We start from the raw sequence: 22,715 nt of genomic DNA on the forward strand, positions 1-22,715 counted from the left end.
AAGAGGCAAACTAGGAGTTTTTTTCTCTCTTTTTTGTAGATCCATTTGTCAAAATCCCAAAACGTTTTCACAGTCGGATTTCCTAGCGTCGAGATCTGTGAAACTAAGTTCAACGAACTTTTTTCCAAAAACTGATTGGAAGATACCGGTAGCCGGATACTATTGTTCTCACTTCTGAGAGCCAAAATCTATGTCTCTCATGCAAAAAAAACATGTTTTTTCCTTTTTAGAGAGGCATAGTCATGCCTCTTGCGAAAGGAAACCTGTGCCTCTGTTGAAGCAAAAAAATAATGTGGTTTCTCCCTTTTCGAGAGGCACAGCTGCCTCTCGCAGAAGCAAATATGTGCTCCATGAGAAATAAATTTGTGCCTCTAGTGGGAGCAAAAAAAGTGTTCTTTCGTTCAAATTTGTTTTTTCTCCAAAATCCAGGGAAACCCAAAAAACCCACCTAAACCACAAAAGCACGTATAGAAAAAAAAATCCTAAAGGAGTGCCCACCATGTGACACATGGTAGCGGCTGAGAGCGCGTCAAGTGGCGCGCTCTTAGCCCATGAAAAGAAACCATTTGGGGCTCCCGCAAGAGGTGCCCCTTAGTTAGTTGCTCTTCTGTTTGACGCCTACGGGCATCAAACAAGAGGTCTCAGGCGCACCGTAGCTAGAGCTCCTTCACATTTGGCGACACTCGACTGGACTGGCCCATTTGGAAATCGCACAATGAAAAATCCCCAAAACAAGTGAGTGTGCAAAGATCAAACATAGGACCTCATGCTTCTGAGGTCACATCGGTAGCCAATTGAGCTAATGAGGCTTGATTGCTAAGAGGCAGCGCGAAACTTTGAGTACTATCACCATCGACAGATCTGAGACATTTTTGGAATTTGATAACACATTTTTCTAAAATTGAATATTTATTGAAACTTGAACTTTTTCAAAGTTTGGTTAAAATTTAAATACTTGAACATGCTTTGAAAACGCAAGAAAAAAATCAACAAATCCTGAATATTTTTTGAAAATATAAACTTGCTTTTGAAAATTAGATTTTTGTAAGCTTGGAATTTTTGAAAATAGGATCAATTTTTAATATTTGAACAATTACTGGGAAATAACAACATTTTTTAATGTTTTAAAAATAATTAAAAACATGATTTTCTTTTCAAATTCCGAACAAAATTCAAAAGTACGGTTATTTTTTGGATCTGTGATCTACGTTTGAAAATGGTTACTTTTTTTAAAATTCCAAACACAAATACCTTTCTATATTTACGAAGTTTTCTGAAACACACATTTTTTAAATTTTCTGATCAAATTATGAAAAAGGGAATATTTTTTGAGACATTCAAACAGAAAATTTGAATATTTGGAACATTTGTTTTTGAAAAAAGTGAACAACTGTTGAAATTCTGACATATTTTAGTACACATACAAAAATTAGAAGTTCCAATTTTGTTTATAAAAGGAGAACAAAATTTGAAGGTTTGAAATTTTTTTAAAATATATAATTTTATGAAATAAGAAAAATAAATATTAGCACATAAATTAAATAAAATGGAAAATTATACTTGGAAATGGAAAAAGAAAAAGGAGAAACAAAACAGGTCGGTTCTGGGCGCTCCTGTGCGAACGCCCGATTACGCAGCGTGCGTCAAATAGGGTTTTCCCGCATACAGTTCACAAAACTGGAAAAAAAAAAGGTTCTTACAGGAAAAAAATCAAGTACTCAAAAATAAATGAACAATCAAGTTATTTTTATCATAAATAAACAATCGATGTACATTTTTTTGCGAAATAACTCTTTATTATTCGGAATTAGGGATTATAGTCTCGTAAGACAATATCTAAGACCTCACTAGGGGCCGAACCAAGCCAAACCATGGTACGACCCTAGCCTCTACCAAAATTTGTCATAGCATGACTAGCACTATTGCTTGTACAACGAATATGAGTAATAGAAGAGTCAGATTCCCTCATACTTTGCTTTATCTCTTTGATTAAAAAAGAATATTTAGAAAAGTTGCTCCCAATACTTTTCACCATGGATACCGCTTCCAAACAGTCAGATTCAACATCAAATGATAGAAGACTCCATTGCAGTGCCAAACTAACTCCCTCTTGAATCGCAAGGATTTCTGATTTCATCTGTACAGACATCAAGATATTTGCAGCCACTAAGGGCATCTCCAGCCGTGCCCTTAGGAAGGCCTCCCCAGATATTTCTTTTTTAAGCCGGCGTCGAAAAAATGGCCCAGTCGCGCCTCCAGGAGCCCGATTTTCACCGGCTTGGGCCGAAAACAGCGTCGGCGGACCCAGGCCGAATCCGGCGCGCTAGGGGGCGCCCGGGGGCGCCGGGGCGAACTGTTTTGGCGCGAAAAAGCTGCGGGTCAGCCGCGTCAGGGACATGGCGGCTCGTCTTCCCCCAACTGCCTCGGTTCCCGCGGGGAATCAATGGCAAGGCTGCCGCCGGTCAGCCTTGCCGTTGATTCCTCACGGGCGGCGCGTCACGGGACGGCGCGCCGACGCCTCCCCTCCCTCGCACGCGTACACACGGGCGCGGAACGACTATAAAAGCCAGCGATCTCTCGCCTGTGCCCACACCAGACTCGCCCCTCGCCGCCGCCCAGCCCCTCTCTCCGTCTCCGTCTTCCTCTCCCGAGCGTCACCGGCAGCCCCTCTCTCTCCCTCTCTACCACCGCCGAGCCCGTTGTCATGGCAGAACGCTTCCCCGGAGACGAGGCGGCGGCGAACGGCTTCGGCCGCCGTTCGCTCCGCGAACAGGAGTCCTGGCTCCTGTTCCAGGCAAACATCCCGGTGCCGCCGGACATGCGCGCCGGGCCGACGGGGTGGCGGCTCAGCGACGGGGGAGTGCCCGTTCCCCCGTTACCCGACGCCGTGGCGAAGCCCAGGTACTTCGCCGAGGAGGTCGAGATCGCGCGCGCCTCCCTGACCGACGACGAGCGCTCCCTCCCCCAGTACGCCGCCGGCAATCACACGGCTTGGGCGGCGTACTTCCAGCGCCGCCAGCAGCAGCGCCTGGCCTCCACCAACGACGCGCCGGTGATCGGCGGCGCGAAGAACAGCGAGGGGCGCCGCCTGTGGTGGGGCGTCCCCCGCCGCACGCTGGATGGCATGCTGGCGTACCTCGACGGCGGAAACAACCCACCGTTGACCTATCCTGCGACGGGGGCCGCCCCGTTGCAACACCGACGCGCATGGGCGCCGAGGAGGTTCGCCTCCTCCTCGTCTTCCTCCTCTCGCTCATCTTCCCACTCCTCCGGTTCTCCGGCGCTTCTCGGCATCAAGGCCGAGCCCGCGACGGAGACGCCAATCGGTCGGCGCACTCGCAGCGTCGGCATCGTCATCAACGAGGGTGGCCGGCGTGCCTCCTCCTCGTCGGCTCCTCCGCGCTTCGTCAAGCCAAAGACGGAGCCGGGGCTGGCGCCGGTGAAGACGGAGCCGGGGCTGGCGCCGGTGAAGGCGGAGTTTGACGACGACGACGCGGCCCTAAAATGGGCGCGCCAGGACTCCATTGCGATGGAGAAGGCGCGCCGGGAGAAGGAGAAGGAGTGCCAGCGCACTGCCCTGCGCCGCTTCGAGGAGCGACGACGCGGCCGCGATGAAGACGGGGTCGTCGTCTTATGCGACAGCGACGACGACGACGACGCGCCGCCGCCAGTCCGCCATGGCGACGCCGGGCAGGGGTCCAGCAGGGGCGCCCGCGTCAAGGAGGAGAAGGCCGACGACGACGATGGCGGCGACGGCGGCGACGACTTCAGCCCCTTTCTTTTTTAAATTAGGTTAATGTAATGAAAATGCGCGAATTTCATCGAAATTTGACATGTTTGGCCGAAATTTAACTAGTTTTTATCATAACTTCACCGAACGGTCCTTTTTTTTATTTTAATACGCGCCTGGGAGCAGCCCTGGGGGCCAACGGCTGGGGACCGACTCGCCCCATGGCCTTTTTTTGCGCCGGCTCATTCCAGGCGGCGCCTTTAGACGCCCCCTGGGGGACCAACGGCTGAAGATGCCCTAAAAATGATATTTCCAGGTGGTCCCGAAGCACCATACAGACTCCTGCCTTTCCATTAAGTACCGATTCGTCCGTATTTAATTTCACCCGCCCTTGACATGGAGGTTGCCACGGGCTGCTAGCAATTGCAATACTATCACAAGTGGATCGCACCATTGGAAAACAGTGGCTGACCTCCATTTTGCCTTTGACGAAATCTGCATTAGGATCTAGCTTAATACTGACGAGCGACTCAAGATAACTTGCCAAGAACCTCGTTGAGAAGGCAATGGGCGGAGCTGGTTTTGCGTGAACCACTTCGTTCCGTACGTACCACACTCTTTAGAGGAGCATGAGCACACGGACACGGGCATGAACATCTACATCACGCATGAGCTGAATGAACCAGACGTCATGGTGTTTAATACTAGTTAGTTCTGGCAGTTCCCAAATTTTAGACATGGCCTTCCATATACGCTGGGCATTGTCACGGGCACATAAAACATGAAAAGAATCCTCTTCTTCTCTTTCGCAGACTGGGCACCTACTAAAAGCAACTCTAACAGACCCCGCAAAAATACGACCGGCAAAACGCGTTTGCGGGTTCACGAAAATCGCTTTTGTGGGTCAAAAATATACGCGTCCGAGCAGAACCCGTATCTAAACCTGCATAATTTGGAAAACTTCTTTCGTAGGAGAAATTGCACAAACACAGTTCATCACATATTACTTTGTTCATCGCATACTACATAATTCATCACACTACAAGCATACATACTACGTTAAGCTAGTACTAGGGGGTCGGATCTAAACAGCGGCGAGGTCGCGGCAACTGGACGACGCCGTGGAGGAGCCGGACGCTCACTCCTCCTCGCCGGAGCTGCAGATATCGACGAACTTCTCCGCCCGCTCCGCGCGGATGCGGCGCCACTCCTCGGCCTTCTCCTTGGCGGCAAGGTTGGCGGCGACCGCCTGCCCCCACTCGAGGGCTTCGAGCTCCTTGGCATGGCGGCGGCGCTCCTCCTCCTCACGCACGATCTGCTCGGCGATGGCAGCGGCGACGGCGTCGAACTCCGTGACGTAGTCCTCGGGCCCGACGACCCCGCGGCGGCCGAGCGGAGCGGGCTCCTCGGGCTCCTCCTTCACCGGCACGAAGGGGAACGGCGCCGGCGGCTCCGGCTCCTCCTCGTCCGACCACTCTCTCTTCACGGGGAGGAAGCCCGCGGCGGCGGAGGAGGAGGATCCGGCGTACGAAGAACGCGCGGAGGAGAACGACGTGCGCCGGCGGTCGTACTCCACCGTCTCGCGGCGGTCGAAACTCGCCGGCGGCGAAAGCCCGCGGTTGGTCCACTTCCGCTCGCCGCGCTTCCTCGCGCCGTCAGACCGAACGCGCCGCTCGCGCTCCGGGTCCCTCTCACAGCCGGATCGGCTGCCGGAGCCGCGTCCGAAGCTCCACATTCGCCCCCACATGGCGGCTGGAAGCGGGGCGGAGGGTCGCCGGCGGCGAGAAACTGGGAGAGGAGAAAGGGGGATCGGGTGGCTCGCGGCGACGGGGGGATAGGGTTTGGACCCACAAAAAGGTCGCGGAACCGCACTTATAGTGCTCGAGGCGTGCGGTTTGCGAGCTGCGGCAAAAGTTTTTGCGGGCCGGACGAGTATGCGGACTCTGTTCTGGCCGCAAAATTGGGCTGAGCCCGCATATTCGCCGGAATTTTTGCGGGCCGGGCGTTTTGCGGGGTCTGCTAGAGTTGTTCTAAAAACCTTCAAAGATCTCCGCTTTTTATTCAGCCAAGTTGCTAATGAATTTGTAGCAGCACGCCATGCAAAGGAGAGCACTTTGGATGGTGCTGGACAAGACCAAATCAATTTCCAGATATCTCTTCAATGGATGTACATATTGAGAATGAGGCGCGACTAGCCTTCAGTTGAACCTCTGCAGGAACTCATCGGCCAGCCCAGGACCAAATAGCTACACGAGCAGTCACTGTCTGTCTTCTACTCCTCTTGAACCGGTTGGTGGAGGGAGGCACGCGCGGCTGGCCGACCAAACCGCTCGTACATTTGTCGCCGTCCGGCGTCCGCGGCACCGTCCGCGTGCCACTTCTCCGACGGCGGCGACGATCTTCCTTCGGCTCGCACAGCACATATGCTGCGTCTCGATTTTGTCGCCGTGTCAAAAAGCATCTCTTAAATCCATCAATCCATCTTTTGTCTCGGAGAGAATTTCTTATTTGACCTTTCTTAAAATTTGGTTTCTTATTTGACCTAAAATAAAATTTTCTTCTCTATTTGACATCTAAAGTATTTTTTGTTCCTTATTACATGACACTTCCGTCCATTTTAGACATTAACGGTGTTAAGTGTAAAGCGAAAAGACCGTTTTACCCCTATTGTATTGTGTAACTATCCTGGATGTAGTAAAAAGACGATTAGTTCATCATTTGCGAATGCAGCTGCAGAATGTATGGTCCAACATTTTGGTTAGTTCATCATTTGCGAATGCGGCTGCAGACTGTATATGTTCCACGGCGCTGAGGCGAGCTCAGCCTTGGGCGTCCATGCGGACATGGCGACGCTGGCGCGTCTACATGAGTCATGGAGGGCGCCGGCATCACCTGCGGTTCGTGGCTGTCACGATTAAAGATGCACCCGCGGTAGTCAGATATAGCACAACGATGCCCGAGCTCACGAGTGGGGCCTTGGATGGAGCGGCCGTGGGCGTCGTCATCTGCAGGCACGTAACTTGGTTCCGTCGAGACGAGCGGAGCTAGCTGATTCTGCCGGAGTTGAGGTGCACGTTCACACCAAGCAAGCAGGCACCCAGGTGGATTGATTCCACGTGAACCTAGTACATGCACGTACACAGGTATAGTTGCGTTACTTACGTACGAAGCCAGGCTAACACACGCGAGAACACGAGGCAATCAACACGCGAGATTTAGTGGCCACAACCACAACCACTTTCTTTGTATTGATGATGATCTGGGTACAAAAATATTACAGGGGTGACATGGTCTTTTCATCTCACATTTAACATCGTTAGCGTTTAAAATGGACGAAAGTGTCATATAAGAAATACAAATTACTTTTGCTATTAAATAGGAAAGAAATTTTCATTTGGGCCAAATAAAGAATTCTCTCTTTGTCTTGTGTCTCGCTGCTCCCCTCTCATCCCAACGGCTGTCAAATCCCGCGCTGTCCAGCTTCATATTTTCGCGTGGGAGCAGAGTTGCTATTTCTTTTTCCCGTCTCTTTGTTATAGGAGCAACTTGCGGTGCTTCCCATGTGAAAGGGCATTAGGAGGGTGCACTGCGTTTGAGTTTGCAAGTTTGGTCCTGACAGCGCTCTCACTCCTATTCACCTGACTGAGACGGCGGATTCAGTTTGACTGTTTGGTGGACCACGCGCGGCGCAGCCAGCTTCCCGTCCGCCCACCCATAGCAGCGCCGAGGAAGGCAAAGACGAAGCAGCATTTTGCTCCTGTACGTCGAGTGCTGAGTTCGCCGCCGTGTCAAACCCCGGATCACCGGACGGTCGATCGAGCCCTGGCAGTTTGTGCACGTCGGAGTTCCCGGCCGATCAAGGGAACGTGTGACGCGAGTGCGCCCAGGGCGTGGTGGCGTACGTGCTGACCCGGGCGAGACCGGCGGATTCTGCTTGGACCGGTTGGTGGAACACGCGCGCGCGGGCGAGAGAGAGGCCGCTCGACCTCCCCCGGAGGCGGGAGCACCGGCCGGCGCGCGCCCACCACCGACCATTCCACGCACCAACCAAGCCCCTCGTTTCCTACCCGCACACGGCGCCACGCGAGGACGGAAAGCGGCTCGCGGAGGAACGTAAGCCGGGCAGAGGGCTCGACGGCGCACCGCCGTGGCTGCGACCGATCGACTCGATCTCGCTGGCCGTGCCAGGTGGCTCGCTTCTCTCCCGGCCACCCCGATCGGTCGAATGACGGCGACGATCTTTGTTTCTCTGTCTCTCTGTCTACTAGTACGGCCGATCGAAGCGCGCAGTTTTCAGCCAGTACGTTCTCCCTTTGCAAAGCTACTCAACCAGTGTGTTCGTATCAGCGGAGTGCGTGTGAACAACGACGCCCCTGTCGTCTCTTATCAATCCTTGCATGCGGCCATTTACTACTCCTCGTGCGATGAAAAGAAATAAAAGCAGAAGCAACATAATGGAACCATTTGATATGAGTGGTGACTGGTGAGCAAACTCTCAATCGCACGCAGGTCCAACTGCCAGCAAGGTCTTTCCCAATTTCTCCATCTTGTCGAGATGCCTCCCTTAATTCATAGGATAGGAGTAGTATAGGAATAGAAAAAACATATGAAGTGAGATGATATGCATCTCAATTTCTATAAAAAAAAAAGACATGTCATTTGATGCATAGGATATTAATTTTTTCATCGAGGCTAGGCTAATTCTTTTTCTTTGAAATGTGAAGGATTGAATCATATCCTACGTAGGAATAATAATCCATTCCTACACACCAAAGAGGTTCAAAGTAATTTTTCCGACAAAGTTTCTATGTTTTACAATTTCTATAAAATTCCTATGAACCAAAGAAGACCTAAGGTTGTAAGTACACATAAAATCTCATGTGACAAGTTCATTAAGAACAAAGATTAGTTTGATGAATCTAGAAAGAAACGATGTTAACCATGGGTAATTAGGTGGAAACATAATTCTGAATCTACACCGCGAACCAATCTATAGTTGTATGGTTAGGAGGACAATGATATCCACAGCCCATCAGGATTTAAGTCCTAGTGCTAACATTTATTCTTGAATTTATTTCAAGATTTTCGGCGATACACATTCAATGGAAGAAGACGTTCCCATCAACTACGAGCCGCCTTTGATGACTTCATCAATCTCAAAATGATATGCCGGTTCAGTCTCTCGAAGGTGCTCACAGGGATAAGGTGTGTGTTTGTGTATTCATAGAGATGAGTGTATGCGTGTATATATGAGCGCGTGCGTCTGTACTATGTTAAAAAAATCCGGACGTGTTTTGCCATTCGACGCGATACCCCATCCGTCCACATACCAATCCAAACATCCGTTTTCTCGAAAGCAAATCGGAAGGGAGGCTTTGTGGAAGTGTGGACCATGTAAGTGTTCGACACCCGGGTCCTACCCAAAACCCTCTCCCGAGCTATCTGTTCAACGAACGTGTTGCATACATGTCGGCCCATAGCAGCAGTGGCCGGCATTAATTGATGACGCTGATATGGAATGCTACCTAGTATAATCTTGATCATGTAATCTAATCATGGCATGAATATTAAGACACGAGTGATTCAAAGCAATAGTCCATCATTTGACATTAAGACAATAATACTTCAAGCATACTAATAAAGCAATCATGTCTTTTCAAAATAACATGGCCAAAGGAAGTTATCCCTATAAAATCATATGGTCTGGTTATGCTCCATCTTCATCACACAAAATATTCAAATCATGCACAACCCCGATGACAAGCCAAGCAATTGTTTCATATTTTTGATGTTCTCAAACCTTTTTAACTTTCAAGCAATACATGAGCGTGAGCCATGAATATAGCACTATAGGTGGAATATAATATGATGATGGGGGTTATATGGAGAAGACAAAAAAGGGAGAAAGTCTCACATCAATGCGGCTAATCGACGGGCTATGGAGATGCCCATCAATTGATGTCAATGCGAGGAGTAGGGATTGTCATGCAACAGATGCACTAGAGCTATAAGTGTATGAAAGCTCAGACTGAAACTAAGTGGGTGTGCATCCAACTTGCTTGCTCATGAAGACCTAGGGCACTTGAGGAAGCCCATCGTTGGAATATACAAGCCAAGTTTTATAATGAAAATTCTCACTAGTATATGAAAGTGATAACTCAAAAGACTCTTTATATGAAGAACATGGTGCTAGTCTGAAGCACAAGTGTGATAAAAGGATAGTAACATTGTCCCTTCTCTTTTTTCTCTCATTTTTTCTTTTTTTAGGCTTCTTTGGCCTCTCTCTCTTTTTTTGGAGGGGGGGCTTCTCTGGCCACTTTTATTTTGATAACCTCACATGGGACAAACTAGAAGTACAACTCTACGCACGCTTGACGTTCGCTTTACCTAGAACAAGTATGAAAGTAGAAGTACTTTGTAGGTGTTGTTGGATAGGTTTGCAAGATAATAAAGAGCACGTAAATAAAAGCTAAGGGCTATTTAGATAAAGACACAACTAAGTTAGTTTCAGTAGAGAGTTTTTTGTCACGAGAAAGTTATTTGTCCCTAGACAATCGATAACTAGACCGGTAATCATTATTGCAATTTTATTTAAGGGAGAGGCATAAGCTAACATACTTTCTCTTCTTGGATCATATGCACTTATGATTGGAACTCTAGAAAGCATCCGCAACTACTAAAGATCATTAAGGTAAAACCCAACCATAGCATTATAAGGCATCAAGTCCACTTTTACTCCCATACGCAAACAACCTACTTACTCGGGTATGTGCTTCTGTCACTCACGCCACCCACCATAAGAAAATCATGAACATATTGCAAACCCTACAGCGGGGATCCCTCACGCTTGCGCGACACGGCGAGCACCATAGGACAACACCAATAATAAAACATGCAACTCAAACCAATCATGATCATCAATTAACCCATAGGACAAAACAGATGTACTCAAACATCATAGGATAGCTATACATCATTGGGAAATAATATATAGCGTTGAGCACCATGTTTAAGTAGAGATTATAGCGGGTAAAAGATGGGTTACACCGCTGCATGGTGGGGGGAAGAGTTGGTGATGACGACAGTGAAGTTGTTGGTGCAGATCGTTGTCGCGATGATGGCCTCGGCGGCGTTCCGGCGCCACCGGGAGAGAGGGGGAGAGAGCCCTCCTTATTCTTCTTCTTCCTTGACCTTCCCCCTAGATGGGAGAAGGGTTTTCCCTCTGGTACATGGCCTCCATGGCGGCGGAAGGGCGAGATCCCCTCCGAGATTGGATCTCTCTCTCTCTCTCTCTCTCTCTATTTCTTTCTGTTTCCGCGCTCTCCGATTCTGCCTTTTCACCATTTCTTAAATTCCCGGAGATCCATAACTCCGATTGGGCTGAAATTTTGACACAATCTTTATCCGGATATTGGCTTTCTTTCGGCGAAAGAAGGGCACCAACCGCCTTACGGAGTGGCCACGAGGGCCCAGGGCGCGCCCTACCCTCTGGGGCGCGCCCCTCACCCTCGTGGCCCCCTCGGGCATCGTCTCGCGTTGATTCCACTTCCCAAAATTCACATATATTCCAAAAAAATCTCCGTAAGTTTTTATCCCACTTGGACTCCGTTTGATATGGATTTTCTGCGAAACAAAAAACATGAAACAAACAGGAACTGGCACTCGGCACTGGATCAATATGTTAGTCCCAAAAATAGTATAAAAAGTTGCCAAAAATATGTAAAAGTTGTAGAATATTGGCATGGAACAATCAAAAATTATAGATACGAGGGAGACGTATCAGCCGCCGATGTGATCGGATGGAAGGGCAGCACTGACCGACGCGAACAGACCGGGGGGGAGGGGGTCGCTTCGATGTGGACATGTCGTCCTGAGAAACCAATTTCAGCCGCTACGCCGCATTGAAGCGGGTTTATGATGTCTACTACACAACCTTCTTCTTGTAGACGTTATTGGGCCTCAAAGTGCAGAGGTTTGTAGGACAGTAGCAAATTTCCCTCAAGTGGATGACCTAAGATTTATCAATCCGTAGGAGGCATAGGATGAAGATGGTCTCTCTCAAGCAACCCTGCAACCAAATAACAAGGAGTCTCTTGTGTCCCCAACACACCCAATACAATGGTAAATTGTATAGGTGCACTAGTTCGGCAAAGAGATGGTGATACAAGTGGTATATGGATAGTAGATATAGGTTTTTGTAATCTGAAAATATAAAAACAGCAAGGTAACTAATGGTAAAAGTGAGCGTAAACGGTATTGCAATGCTAGGAAACAAGGCCTAGGGTTCATACTTTCACTAGTGCAAGTTCTCTCAACAATAATAACATAACTGGATCACATAACTATCCCTCAACATGCAACAAAGAGTCACTCCAAAGTCACTAATAGCGGAGAACAAACGAAGAGATTATGGAAGGGTACGAAACCACCTCAAAGTTATTCTTTCCAATCAATCCGTTGGGCTATTCCTATAAGTGTCACAAACAGCCCTAGAGTTTGTACTAGAATAACACCTTAAGACACAAATCAACCAAAACCCTAATGTCACCTAGATACTCCAATGTCACCTCAAGTATCCGTGGGTATGATTATACGATATGCATCACACAATCTCAGATTCATCTATTCAACCAACACATAGGACCTCAAAGAGTGCCCCAAAGTTTCTACCGGAGAGTCAAGACGAAAACGTGTGCCAACCCCTATGCATAGGTTCATGGGAGGAACCCGCAAGTTGATCACCAAAACATACATCAAGTGGATCAATGGAATACCCCATTGTCACCACGGGTATCCCAAGCAAGACATACATCAAGTGTTCTCAAATCCTTAAAGACTCAATCCGATAAGATAACTTCAAAGGGAAAACTCAATCCATTACAAGAGAGTACGTAGAGGGGGAGAAACATCATAAGATCCAACTATAATAGCAAAGCTCGTGATACATCAAGATCGTACCACCTCAAGAACACGAGAGAGAGAGAGAGATCAAACACATAGCTACTGGTACATACCCTCAGCCCCGAGGGAGAACTACTCCCTCCTTGTCATGGAGAGCACCGGGATGATGAAGATGGCCACCGGAGAGGGATTCCCCCTCCGACAGGGTGCTGGAACGGGTCTAGATTTGCTTTCGGTGGCTACGGAGACTTCTGCCGGCGGAACTCCCGATCTATTGTGTTCCCCGATAGTTTTAGGGTATATGGATATATATAGGCGGAAGAAATACATCAGGGGAGCCACAAGGGGCCCACGAGGGTGGAGGGCACGCCCCCCTGCCTCGTGGCTTCCTCGTTGATCACCTGACGTGCACTCCAAGTCTCCTGTATTGCTTTCTTTCCAAAAATAACTTTTCCGAAGGTTTCATTCTGTTTGGACTCCGTTTTATATTCCTTTTCTTTGAAACCCTAAAACAAGGAAAAAAATAGAAACTGACACTGGGCTCTAGGTTAATAGGTTAGTCCCAAAAATCATATAAAATAGCATATAAATGCATATAAAACATCCAAGGTTAATAATATAATAGCATGGAACAATCAAAAATTATAGATACGTTGGAGACGTATCAGCATCCCCAAGCTTAATTCCTGCTCGTCCTCGAGTAGGTAAATGATAAAAACAGAATTTTTGATGTGGAATGCTAGCTAACATATTTCTCTAAGTAATTCTTCTTTATTGTGGCATGAATGTTCAGATCCATAAGATTCAAGACAAAAGTTTAATATTGAAACAAAAATAATAATACTTCAAGCATACTAACTAAGTAATCATGTCTTCTCAAAATAACATGGCCAAAGAAAGCTATCCCTACAAAATCATATAGTCTTGCTATGCTCCATCTTCACCACACAAAATATTTAAATCATGCACAACCCCGATGACAAGCCAAGCAATTGTTTCATACTTTTGATGTTCTCAAACTTTTTCAATCTTCACGCAATACATGAGCGTGAGCCATGTATATAGCACTATAGGTGAAATAGAAGGGTGGTTGTGGAGAAGACAAAAATGGAGAAGATAGTCTCACATCAACTAGGCGTATCAACGGGCTATGGAGATGCCCATTAATAGATATCAATGTGAGTGAGTAGGGATTGCCATGCAACGGATGCACTAGAGCTATAAATGTATGAAAGCTCAACAAAAGAAACTAGTGGGTGTGCATCCAACTTGCTTGCTCACGAAGACCTAGGGCATTTTGTGGAAGCCCATCATTGGAATATACAAGCCAAGTTCTATAATGAAAGATTCCCACTAGTATATGAAAATGACAACATAGGAGACTCTCTATCATGAAGATCATGGTGCTACTTTGAAGCACAAGTGTGGTAAAAGGATAGTAGCATTGCCCCTTCTCTCTTTTTGTCTCATTTTTTTATTTTTTTATTTGGGCCTTCTCTTTTTTTATGGCCTCTTTTCTCTTTTTTTTATTTGGGCTTCTTTTGCCTCTTTTATTTATTTATTTTCATCCGGAGTCTCATCCCGACTTGTGGGAGAGTCATAGTCTCCGTCATCCTTTCCTCACTGGGGACAATGCTCTAATAATGAAGATCATCACACTTTTATTTAGTTACAACTCAAGAATTAGAACTCGATACTTAGAACAAGATATGGCTCTATATGAATGCCTCCGGCGGTGTACCGGGATGTGCAATGATGCATGAGTGACATGTATGAAATAATTATGAATGGTGGCTTTGCCACAAATACGATTTCAACTACATGATCATGCAAGCAATATGACAATGATGAAGCGTGTCATAACAAACGGAACGGTGAAAAGTTGCATGGAAATATATCTTGGAATGGCTATGGAAATGCCATGATAGGTAGGTATGGTGGCTGTTTTGAGGAAGGTATATTGTGGGTTTATGATACCGGCGAAAGGTCCGCGATATTAGAGAGGCTAGAAATGGTGGAAGAGTGAGAGTCCGTATAATCCATGGACTCAACATTAGTCATAAAGAACTCACATACTTATTGCAAAAATCTATTAGTTATCAAAACAAAGTACTACACGCATGCTCCTAGGGGGATAGATTGGTAGGAAAAGACCATCTCTCGTCCCCGACCGCCACTCATAAGGAGGAAAATCAATAAATACATCATGCTCCGACTTCTTAACATAACGGTTCACCATACGTGCATGCTACGGGAATCACAAACTTCAACACAAGCATTTCTCAAATTCACAACTACTCAACTAGCATGACTCTAATATCACCATCTTCATATCTCAAAACAATCATCAAGTATCAAACTTCTCTTAGTATTCAATGCACTTTATATGAAAGTTTTTATTATACCCCTCTTGGATGCACATCATATTAGGACTAAATTCATAACCAAAGCAAATTACCATGTTGTTTAGGACTCTCAAAATGATATAAGAGAAGCATGAGATTTCATTAATTTCTATAAAATAAAACCACCACCATGCTATAAAAAGATATAAGTGAAGCACTAGAGCAACGACAAACTACTCCGAAAGATATAAGTGAAGATCAATGAGTAGTTCAATAATTATGTAACTATGTGAAGACTCTCTAACATTTAACAATTTCAGATCTTGGTATTCTATTCAAACATCAAGCAAAACAAAATAAAATAAAATAACGCTCCAAGCAAAACACATATCATGTGGTAAATACAAATATAGCTCCAAGTAAAGTTACCGATGAACGAAGACGAAAGAGGGGATGCCTTCCGGGGCATCCCCACGCTTAGGATTTTGGTTGTCCTTGAATATTACCTTGGGTTGCCTTGGGCATCCCCAAGCTTAGGCTCTTGCCACTCCTTATTCCATAGTCCATCGAATCTTTACCCAAAACTTAAAAACTTCACAACACAAAACTTAACAGAAAACTCGTAAGCTCCGTTAGTATAAGAAAATAAATCACCACTTAGGTACTGTTGTGAACTCATTCTAAAGTCATATTAGTGTAATATCTACTGTATTACAACTTCTCTATGGTTCATACCCTCCGATACTACTCATAGATTCATCAAAATAAGCAAACAACACATAAAAAACAGAATCTGTCAAAAACAGAACAGTCTGTAGTAATCTGGATCAAACGTATACTTATGGAACTCATAAAATTCTAAAATAAATTGTTGGACCTGAGTAATTTATCTATTAATCATCTTCAAAAATAATTAACTAAATAGCACTCTCCAATAAAAAATGGCAGAAATTCTCATGAGCGCTAAAGTTTCTGTTTTTTACAGCAAGATCAACAAGACTTTCCCCAAGTCTTCCCAACGGTTCTACTTGGCACAAACACTAATTAAAACATAAAAACTCAATCATAACAGAGGCTAGATAAAATATTTATTACTAAACAGGAACAAAAAGCAAGGAACAAAAATAAAGTTGGGTTGCCTCCCAACAAGCGCTATCGTTTAACGCCCCTAGCTAGGCATGATGATTTCAATGGTGCTCACATAAAGGATAAGAATTGAAACATAAAGAGAGCATCGTGAAGAATATGACTAACACATTTAAGTCTAACCCACTCCCTATGCATAGGGATTTTGTGAGCAAACAACTTATGGCAACAATAATCAACTAGCATAGGAAGGCAAAACAAGTATAGCTTCAAAATTTTAAGCGCATAGAGAGGAAACTTGATATTATTGCAATTCCTACAGACATATATTCCTCCCTCATAATAATTTTCAGTAGCATCATTAATGAATTCAACAATATAACTATCACATAAAGCATTCTTTTCATGATGCTTAAGCATAGACTTTTTATTACTCTCCACATAAGCAAAATTCTTCTCATTCAGAATAGTGGGAGTATCATAAGAGACTCGAATACTATAAATTGTTTCCACATTAAAAGAGTAATGTTCATAAAAGGGGTAATCATAATCATGACAAGTTTTATAAATATAATCACTACTTTTTATAGCATAAGTATCATCACAATAATCATCATAAGTAGGAGGCATGCTATCATCATTATAAATTCGCATATCAAAACTTGGGAGACTAAAGATATCATCTTCATTAAACGTAGCATCCCCAAGCTTGGGACAAACATTAATTGCAGCAAATATATTCTCAAAAACATCATCTTCATCAAACATAGCATCCCCAAGCTTGACCCTTTTCATATCATAAGTATAATCACTCTCATATGGATAGCACCAATAGTATAGAAATTATCATATTCTTCCAAGCAAGTGCCAAAAAGATTTTCAAGATCATAAGAAGTATCATTATCTTCCACAATTATATTTTCATGAGGAAAAACAGCAATAGGAGTAGCATTATTTGGGGGAGATATCTTTTTACCTCTCTTCCTTTTTCTTTTCTTCTTCTTCACCACATCATGTGTGGGTTCAATCCTCTTTTTGGAGCTCCTTATTAATGAGATTGGTTGAATAGGAGGCTCTTCCTCGTTACCTGATTCATCATAAGAAATAATAGGAGGGTATTGGTAAGTCTCTTCCCTTTCATTAGTATTCTCTTCATCTTCTATTTATTTTATTTTCTTTATGTAGTTGGCAATATAAGGATTTTCAATACAATTCACCGCACAATACATATAAATTTCCTCTAGATCAAAACCAAGAAGTTTATAACGGGCAAATTCTGGAAGATGCTTAGTTATATGTTTCATTTCTTTGTAACCCATAAGCAAACTGAGTTCATTATAATGTGCAAGAAATCAAGTCATTACAATTTTTGTACATGATTAGATCATGAAACAATTTGCATCGGATAGCTAAATGACCCTGTTCATTGCAAAGTCCACAAGTACATCCAAGAAAATTTAAATTTCCAGCACAATCATCTAGCCTTTCTTGCAACAATTTAGTTTCTAAGTACTTATGCCTCTTGCAATATCTATCTTCCCTATTTGGTGTGTACTTACAAACCCAATGCACTCCACAAAAATTGACATGTTTATAGGAGACATTTTCATCATAACTAGTGCAATCATCATTAGTATCATGGATATTCAAGGAGTTCATACTAACAACATTGCAATCATGCTCATCATTCAAAGATTTAGTGCCAAACATTTTAATGCATTCTTCTTCTAACACTTTGGCACAATTTTCCTTTCCATCATACTCACGAAAGATATTCAAAAGATGAAGCGTATGAGCTAGACTCAATTCCATTGTTTTAATTTTTTTATAAACTAAACTAGTGCTAAAACAAGAAACTAAAAGACTCAATTGCAAGATCTAAAGATATACCTTCAAGCGCTAACCTCCCCGGCAACGGCGCCAGAAAAGAGCTTGATGTCTACTACACAACCTTCTTCTTGTAGACGTTGTTGGGCCTCCAAGTGCAGAGGTTTTTAGGACAGTAGCAAATTTTCCTCAAGTGGATGACCTAAGGTTTATCAATCCGTAGGAGGCATAGGATGAAGATGGTCTCTCTCAAGCAACCCTGCAACCAAATAACAAAGAGTCTCTTGTGTCCCCAAAACACCCAATACAATGGTAAATTGTATAGGTGCACTAGTTCGGCGAAGAGATGGTGATACAAGTGGTATATGGATAGTAGATATAGGTTTTTGTAATCTGAAAATATAAAAACAGCAAGGTAACTAATGGTAAAAGTGAGCGTAAACGGTATTGCAATGCTAGGAAACAAGGCATAGGGTTCATACTTTCACTAGTGCAAGTTCTCTCAACAATAATAACATAATTGGATCACATAACTATCCCTCAACATGCAACAAAGAGTCACTCCAAAGTCACTAATAGCGGAGAACAAACGAAGAGATTATGGAAGGGTACGAAACCACCTCAAAGTTATTCTTTCCAATCAATCCGTTGGGCTATTCCTATAAGTGTCACAAACAGCCCTAGAGTTTGTACTAGAATAACACCTTAAGACACAAATCAACCAAAACCCTAATGTCACCTAGATACTCCAATGTCACCTCAAGTATCCGTGGGTATGATTATACGATATGCATCACACAATCTCAGATTCATCTATTCAACCAACACATAGGACCTCAAAGAGTGCCCCAAAGTTTCTACCGGAGAGTCAAGACGAAAACGTGTGCCAACCCCTATGCATAGGTTCATGGGAGGAACCCGCAAGTTGATCACCAAAACATACATCAAGTGGATCAATGGAATACCCCATTGTCACCACGGGTATCCCAAGCAAGACATACATCAAGTGTTCTCAAATCCTTAAAGACTCAATCCGATAAGATAACTTCAAAGGGAAAACTCAATCCATTACAAGAGAGTACGTAGAGGGGGAGAAACATCATAAGATCCAACTATAATAGCAAAGCTCGTGATACATCAAGATCGTACCACCTCAAGAACACGAGAGAGAAAGATCAAACACATAGCTACTGGTACATACCCTCAGTCCCGAGGGAGAACTACTCCCTCCTCGTCATGGAGAGCACCGGAATGATGAAGATGGCCACCGGAGAGGGATTCCCCCTCCGGCAGGGTACCGGAACGGGTCTAGATTGGCTTTCGGTGGCTACGGAGGCTTCTGGCGGCGGAACTCCCGATCTATTGTGTTCCCCGATAGTTTTATGGTATATGGATATATATAGGCGGAAGAAATACATCAGGGGAGCCACGAGGGTGGAGGGCGCGCCCAGGGGTGGGCGCGCCCCCCTGCCTCGTGGCTTCCTCGTTGATCCCCTGACGTGCACTCCAAGTCTCCTGTATTGCTTTCTTTCCAAAAATAACTTTTTCGAAGGTTTCATTCCATTTGGACTCCGTTTGATATTCCTTTTCTTTGAAACCCTAAAACAAGGAAAAAACAGAAACTGGCACTGGGCTCTAGGTTAATAGGTTAGTCCCAAAAATCATATGAAATAGCATATAAATGCATATAAAACATCCAAGGTTGATAATATAATAGCATGGAACAATCAAAAATTATAGATACCTTGGAGACGTATCAGTTTACTGTCCATTCTCCTGGTCGTCCACATCGCATTCTCCACATCTCCATGCACCGCCCCCGCTCTCATGCATCTTCCTCCACTCACCAATGATGGGCAAGTCCTGGGCCTCGATGTCGGCGGGTGGATTCGGATATGGCTCCGGGTCGTGGTGCCGCCCTTCTCGCTCTCCGGGGCCCTCTTCCTCCACAGCGGTCGGCTCCTTTGCAAAGGAGGAGATCTTTATGTCCCTCGGCGGTGAGGAGTAGAAGCCGCAGCAACAGTCATGCCTCCTCTCAAAGGCCACGACGACGACGAGGGAATACGAAGCGCATATGGAGTTGATGCTTCGGCGCTCGCTCCACCATGACGACAGTCCGGCGCCGCCACTGGAGCCACTTCGTCGTGCGTGAAGGCGGAGCAGATTCTCCTTCTCGCTGACAGATGAAGGCAGGCCTCCTTCTCCCCCCACCCCCTCCCGCGCAGCCGCTGCGTCCAAATCGGACGTCACGTGAAGGAGGAGCGCATGTCGCCATCACCACACCACGTGAAGAAGGAGCGGGAGTCGCCACCCCCTAGCCATGCTAGTTGCGACTAGGACGCATTGGCGGTGCTTCCCCTTGCATGGCAGAGGCAGCGGCATGATGGCCCACAAGTATAGGGGATCAATCGTAGTACTTTCGATAAGTAAGCGTGTCAAACCCAATGAGGAGAATAAGAAAATGACAAGCGATTTTTTGGAAGATAATATCTGCAAGCACTGAAATTATCGGTAACAGATAGTTTGATAGCAAGCTAATTTGTAACGAGCAAGAAGTAACAATACTAACTAACGTGAAGCAAGCTAGCTCAGTCCTTTTTGTAGCAAAGGATAGGCTGGAGCTGTCTCTTAATTACAATAAGCAAAGTGTTCTTGAGAACACACGAGAATTTCATCTAGTCACTTTCATCATGTTTGTTTGATTTGCGTTCGCTACTTTGATAATTTGATATGTGGGTGGACCGGTGCTTGGGTGTTGTTCTTACTTGAACAAGCCACCCACTTATGATTAACCTCTCTCGCAAGCATCCGCAACTACGAAAGAAGAATTAAAACAAATCTAACCATAACATTAAACATATGGATCCAAATCAGCCCCTTACGGAATAGCGCATAAACTAGGGTTTAAGCTTCTTTCACTCTAGCAACCCATCATCTAATTACTACTCCACAATGACTTTCCTTAGGCCCAAAGATGGTGAAGTTTCATGTAGTCGACATTCACATGACACCACTAAAGGAAGCAACTGAAGGAAATATGCCCTAGAGGCAATAATAAAGTTATTATTTATATTTCCTTATATCATGATAAATGTTTATTATTCGTGCTACAATTGTATTAACCGGAAACTTAGTACATGCGAGAATACATAGACAAACATAGTGTCCCTAGTATGCCTCTACTTGACTAGCTCGTTAATCAAAGATGGTTAAGTTTCCTGACCATAGACATGTTTGTCATTTGATGAACGGGATCACATCATTAGAGAATGATGTGGATGGACAAGACCCATCTGTTAGCTTAGCATTATGATCGTTTAGTTTTATTGCTATTGCTTTCTTCATGACTTATACATATTCCTCTCACTATGAGATTATGCAACTCCCAAATACCAAAGGAACACCTTCTATGCTATCAAACATCACAACATAACTGGGTGATTATATAGATGCTCTACAGGTGTCTCCGAAGGTGTTTGTTGAGTTGGCATAGATCGAGATTAGGATTTGTCACTCTGTGTATCGGAGAGGTATCTCTGGGCCCTCTCCATAATGCACATCACCATAAGCCTTGCAAGCAATGTAACTAATGAGTTAGTTACGGGATGATGCATTACTGAACGAGTAAAGAGACTTGCTGGTAACGAGATTGAACTAGGTATGATGATACCGATGATCGAATCTCCGGCAAGTAACATACCAATGACAAAGGGAATAACGTATGTTGTTATGCGGTTTGACCGATAAAGATCTGCGTAAAATATGTGGGAGCCAATATGATCATCTAGGTTCCGCTGTTGGTTATTGACCGGAGATGTGTCTCGGTCATGTCTACATAGTTCTCGAACCCGTAGGGTCCGCACGCTTAACGTTCGATGATGATTTGTATTATGAGTTAGGTGTTTTGGTGACCGAAGTTTGTTCGGAGTCTCAGATGAGATCATGGACATGATGAGGAGTCTCGAAATGGTCGAGAGGTAAAGATTGATATATTGGACGAAGGTATTCAGACACCGAAAAGGTTTCGGGACGTTTCAGATATTTATCGAGGAACTGAGGGGTTACCGGAACCCCCCGGGGAAGTTATGGGCCCTAATGGGCCATAAGGGAGTATGAGTGGGCAGCCCACAGGGTGGCGCTCCCCTCCAAGGGCAGTCCAAATTGGACTAGGGGGAGGGGGCGCGGCCCCCTCTTTCCTTTCCCTCTCCCTCTCCTTCCCTCCTTCCCCCTCTTGGAATAGGAATGGGAATCCAACTAGGATTGGGAATCCTAGTTGGACTACCCCCTTGGCGAGCCCTCCTTGGCCACCGGCCTCCTCCTCCCCCTCCTTTATATACGTGGCCAGGGGCACCCCAAAGACACATCAATTGTTCTTTAGCCATGTGCGGTGCCCCCTTTCACAGTTTACCACCTCGGTCATATTGTCGTAGTGCTTAGGTGAAGCCCTGCGCGGATCACATCACCAACACCGTCACCACACCGTCGTGCTGACAGAACTCTCCCTCGACCCTCTACTGGATCAAGAGCTTGAGGGACGTCATCGTGCTGAACGTGTGCTGAACACAGAGGTGCCATACGTTCAGTACTTGGATCGGTTGGATCGTGAAGACGTTCGACTACATCAACTGCGTTACTAAACGCTTCCGCTTTCGGTCTACGAGGGTACATGGACACACTCTCCCGTGTCGTTGCTATGCATCTCCTAGATAGATCTTGCGTGTTCATAGATTTTTTTTTTGAATTACTACGTTCCCCAACAGTAACAACACACTTATCATCAAAATATCGAAGAATACCAAATTCACAAGATTACTTATGACAAAACT

At 45.2% G+C, this 22,715-nt stretch overlaps 1 protein-coding gene across 1 annotated transcript; it reads right to left on the reverse strand.

Moving 5' to 3' along the window:
• Window positions 1–4,868: 4,868 nt before the first annotated feature.
• On the reverse strand, window positions 4,869–5,477 carry LOC147987008 (uncharacterized). Its single transcript, XM_087540221.1, has one exon. The coding sequence runs from the start codon at window positions 5,475–5,477 to the stop codon at window positions 4,869–4,871; it is 609 nt and encodes a 202-aa protein (XP_087396347.1).
• Window positions 5,478–22,715: the final 17,238 nt, after the last annotated feature.

This window comes from Triticum urartu, chromosome 2A, assembly GCF_056163025.1.
Source record: "Triticum urartu cultivar PI428250 chromosome 2A, HENAU_Tu73, whole genome shotgun sequence".
NCBI lineage: Eukaryota > Viridiplantae > Streptophyta > Magnoliopsida > Poales > Poaceae > Triticum > Triticum urartu.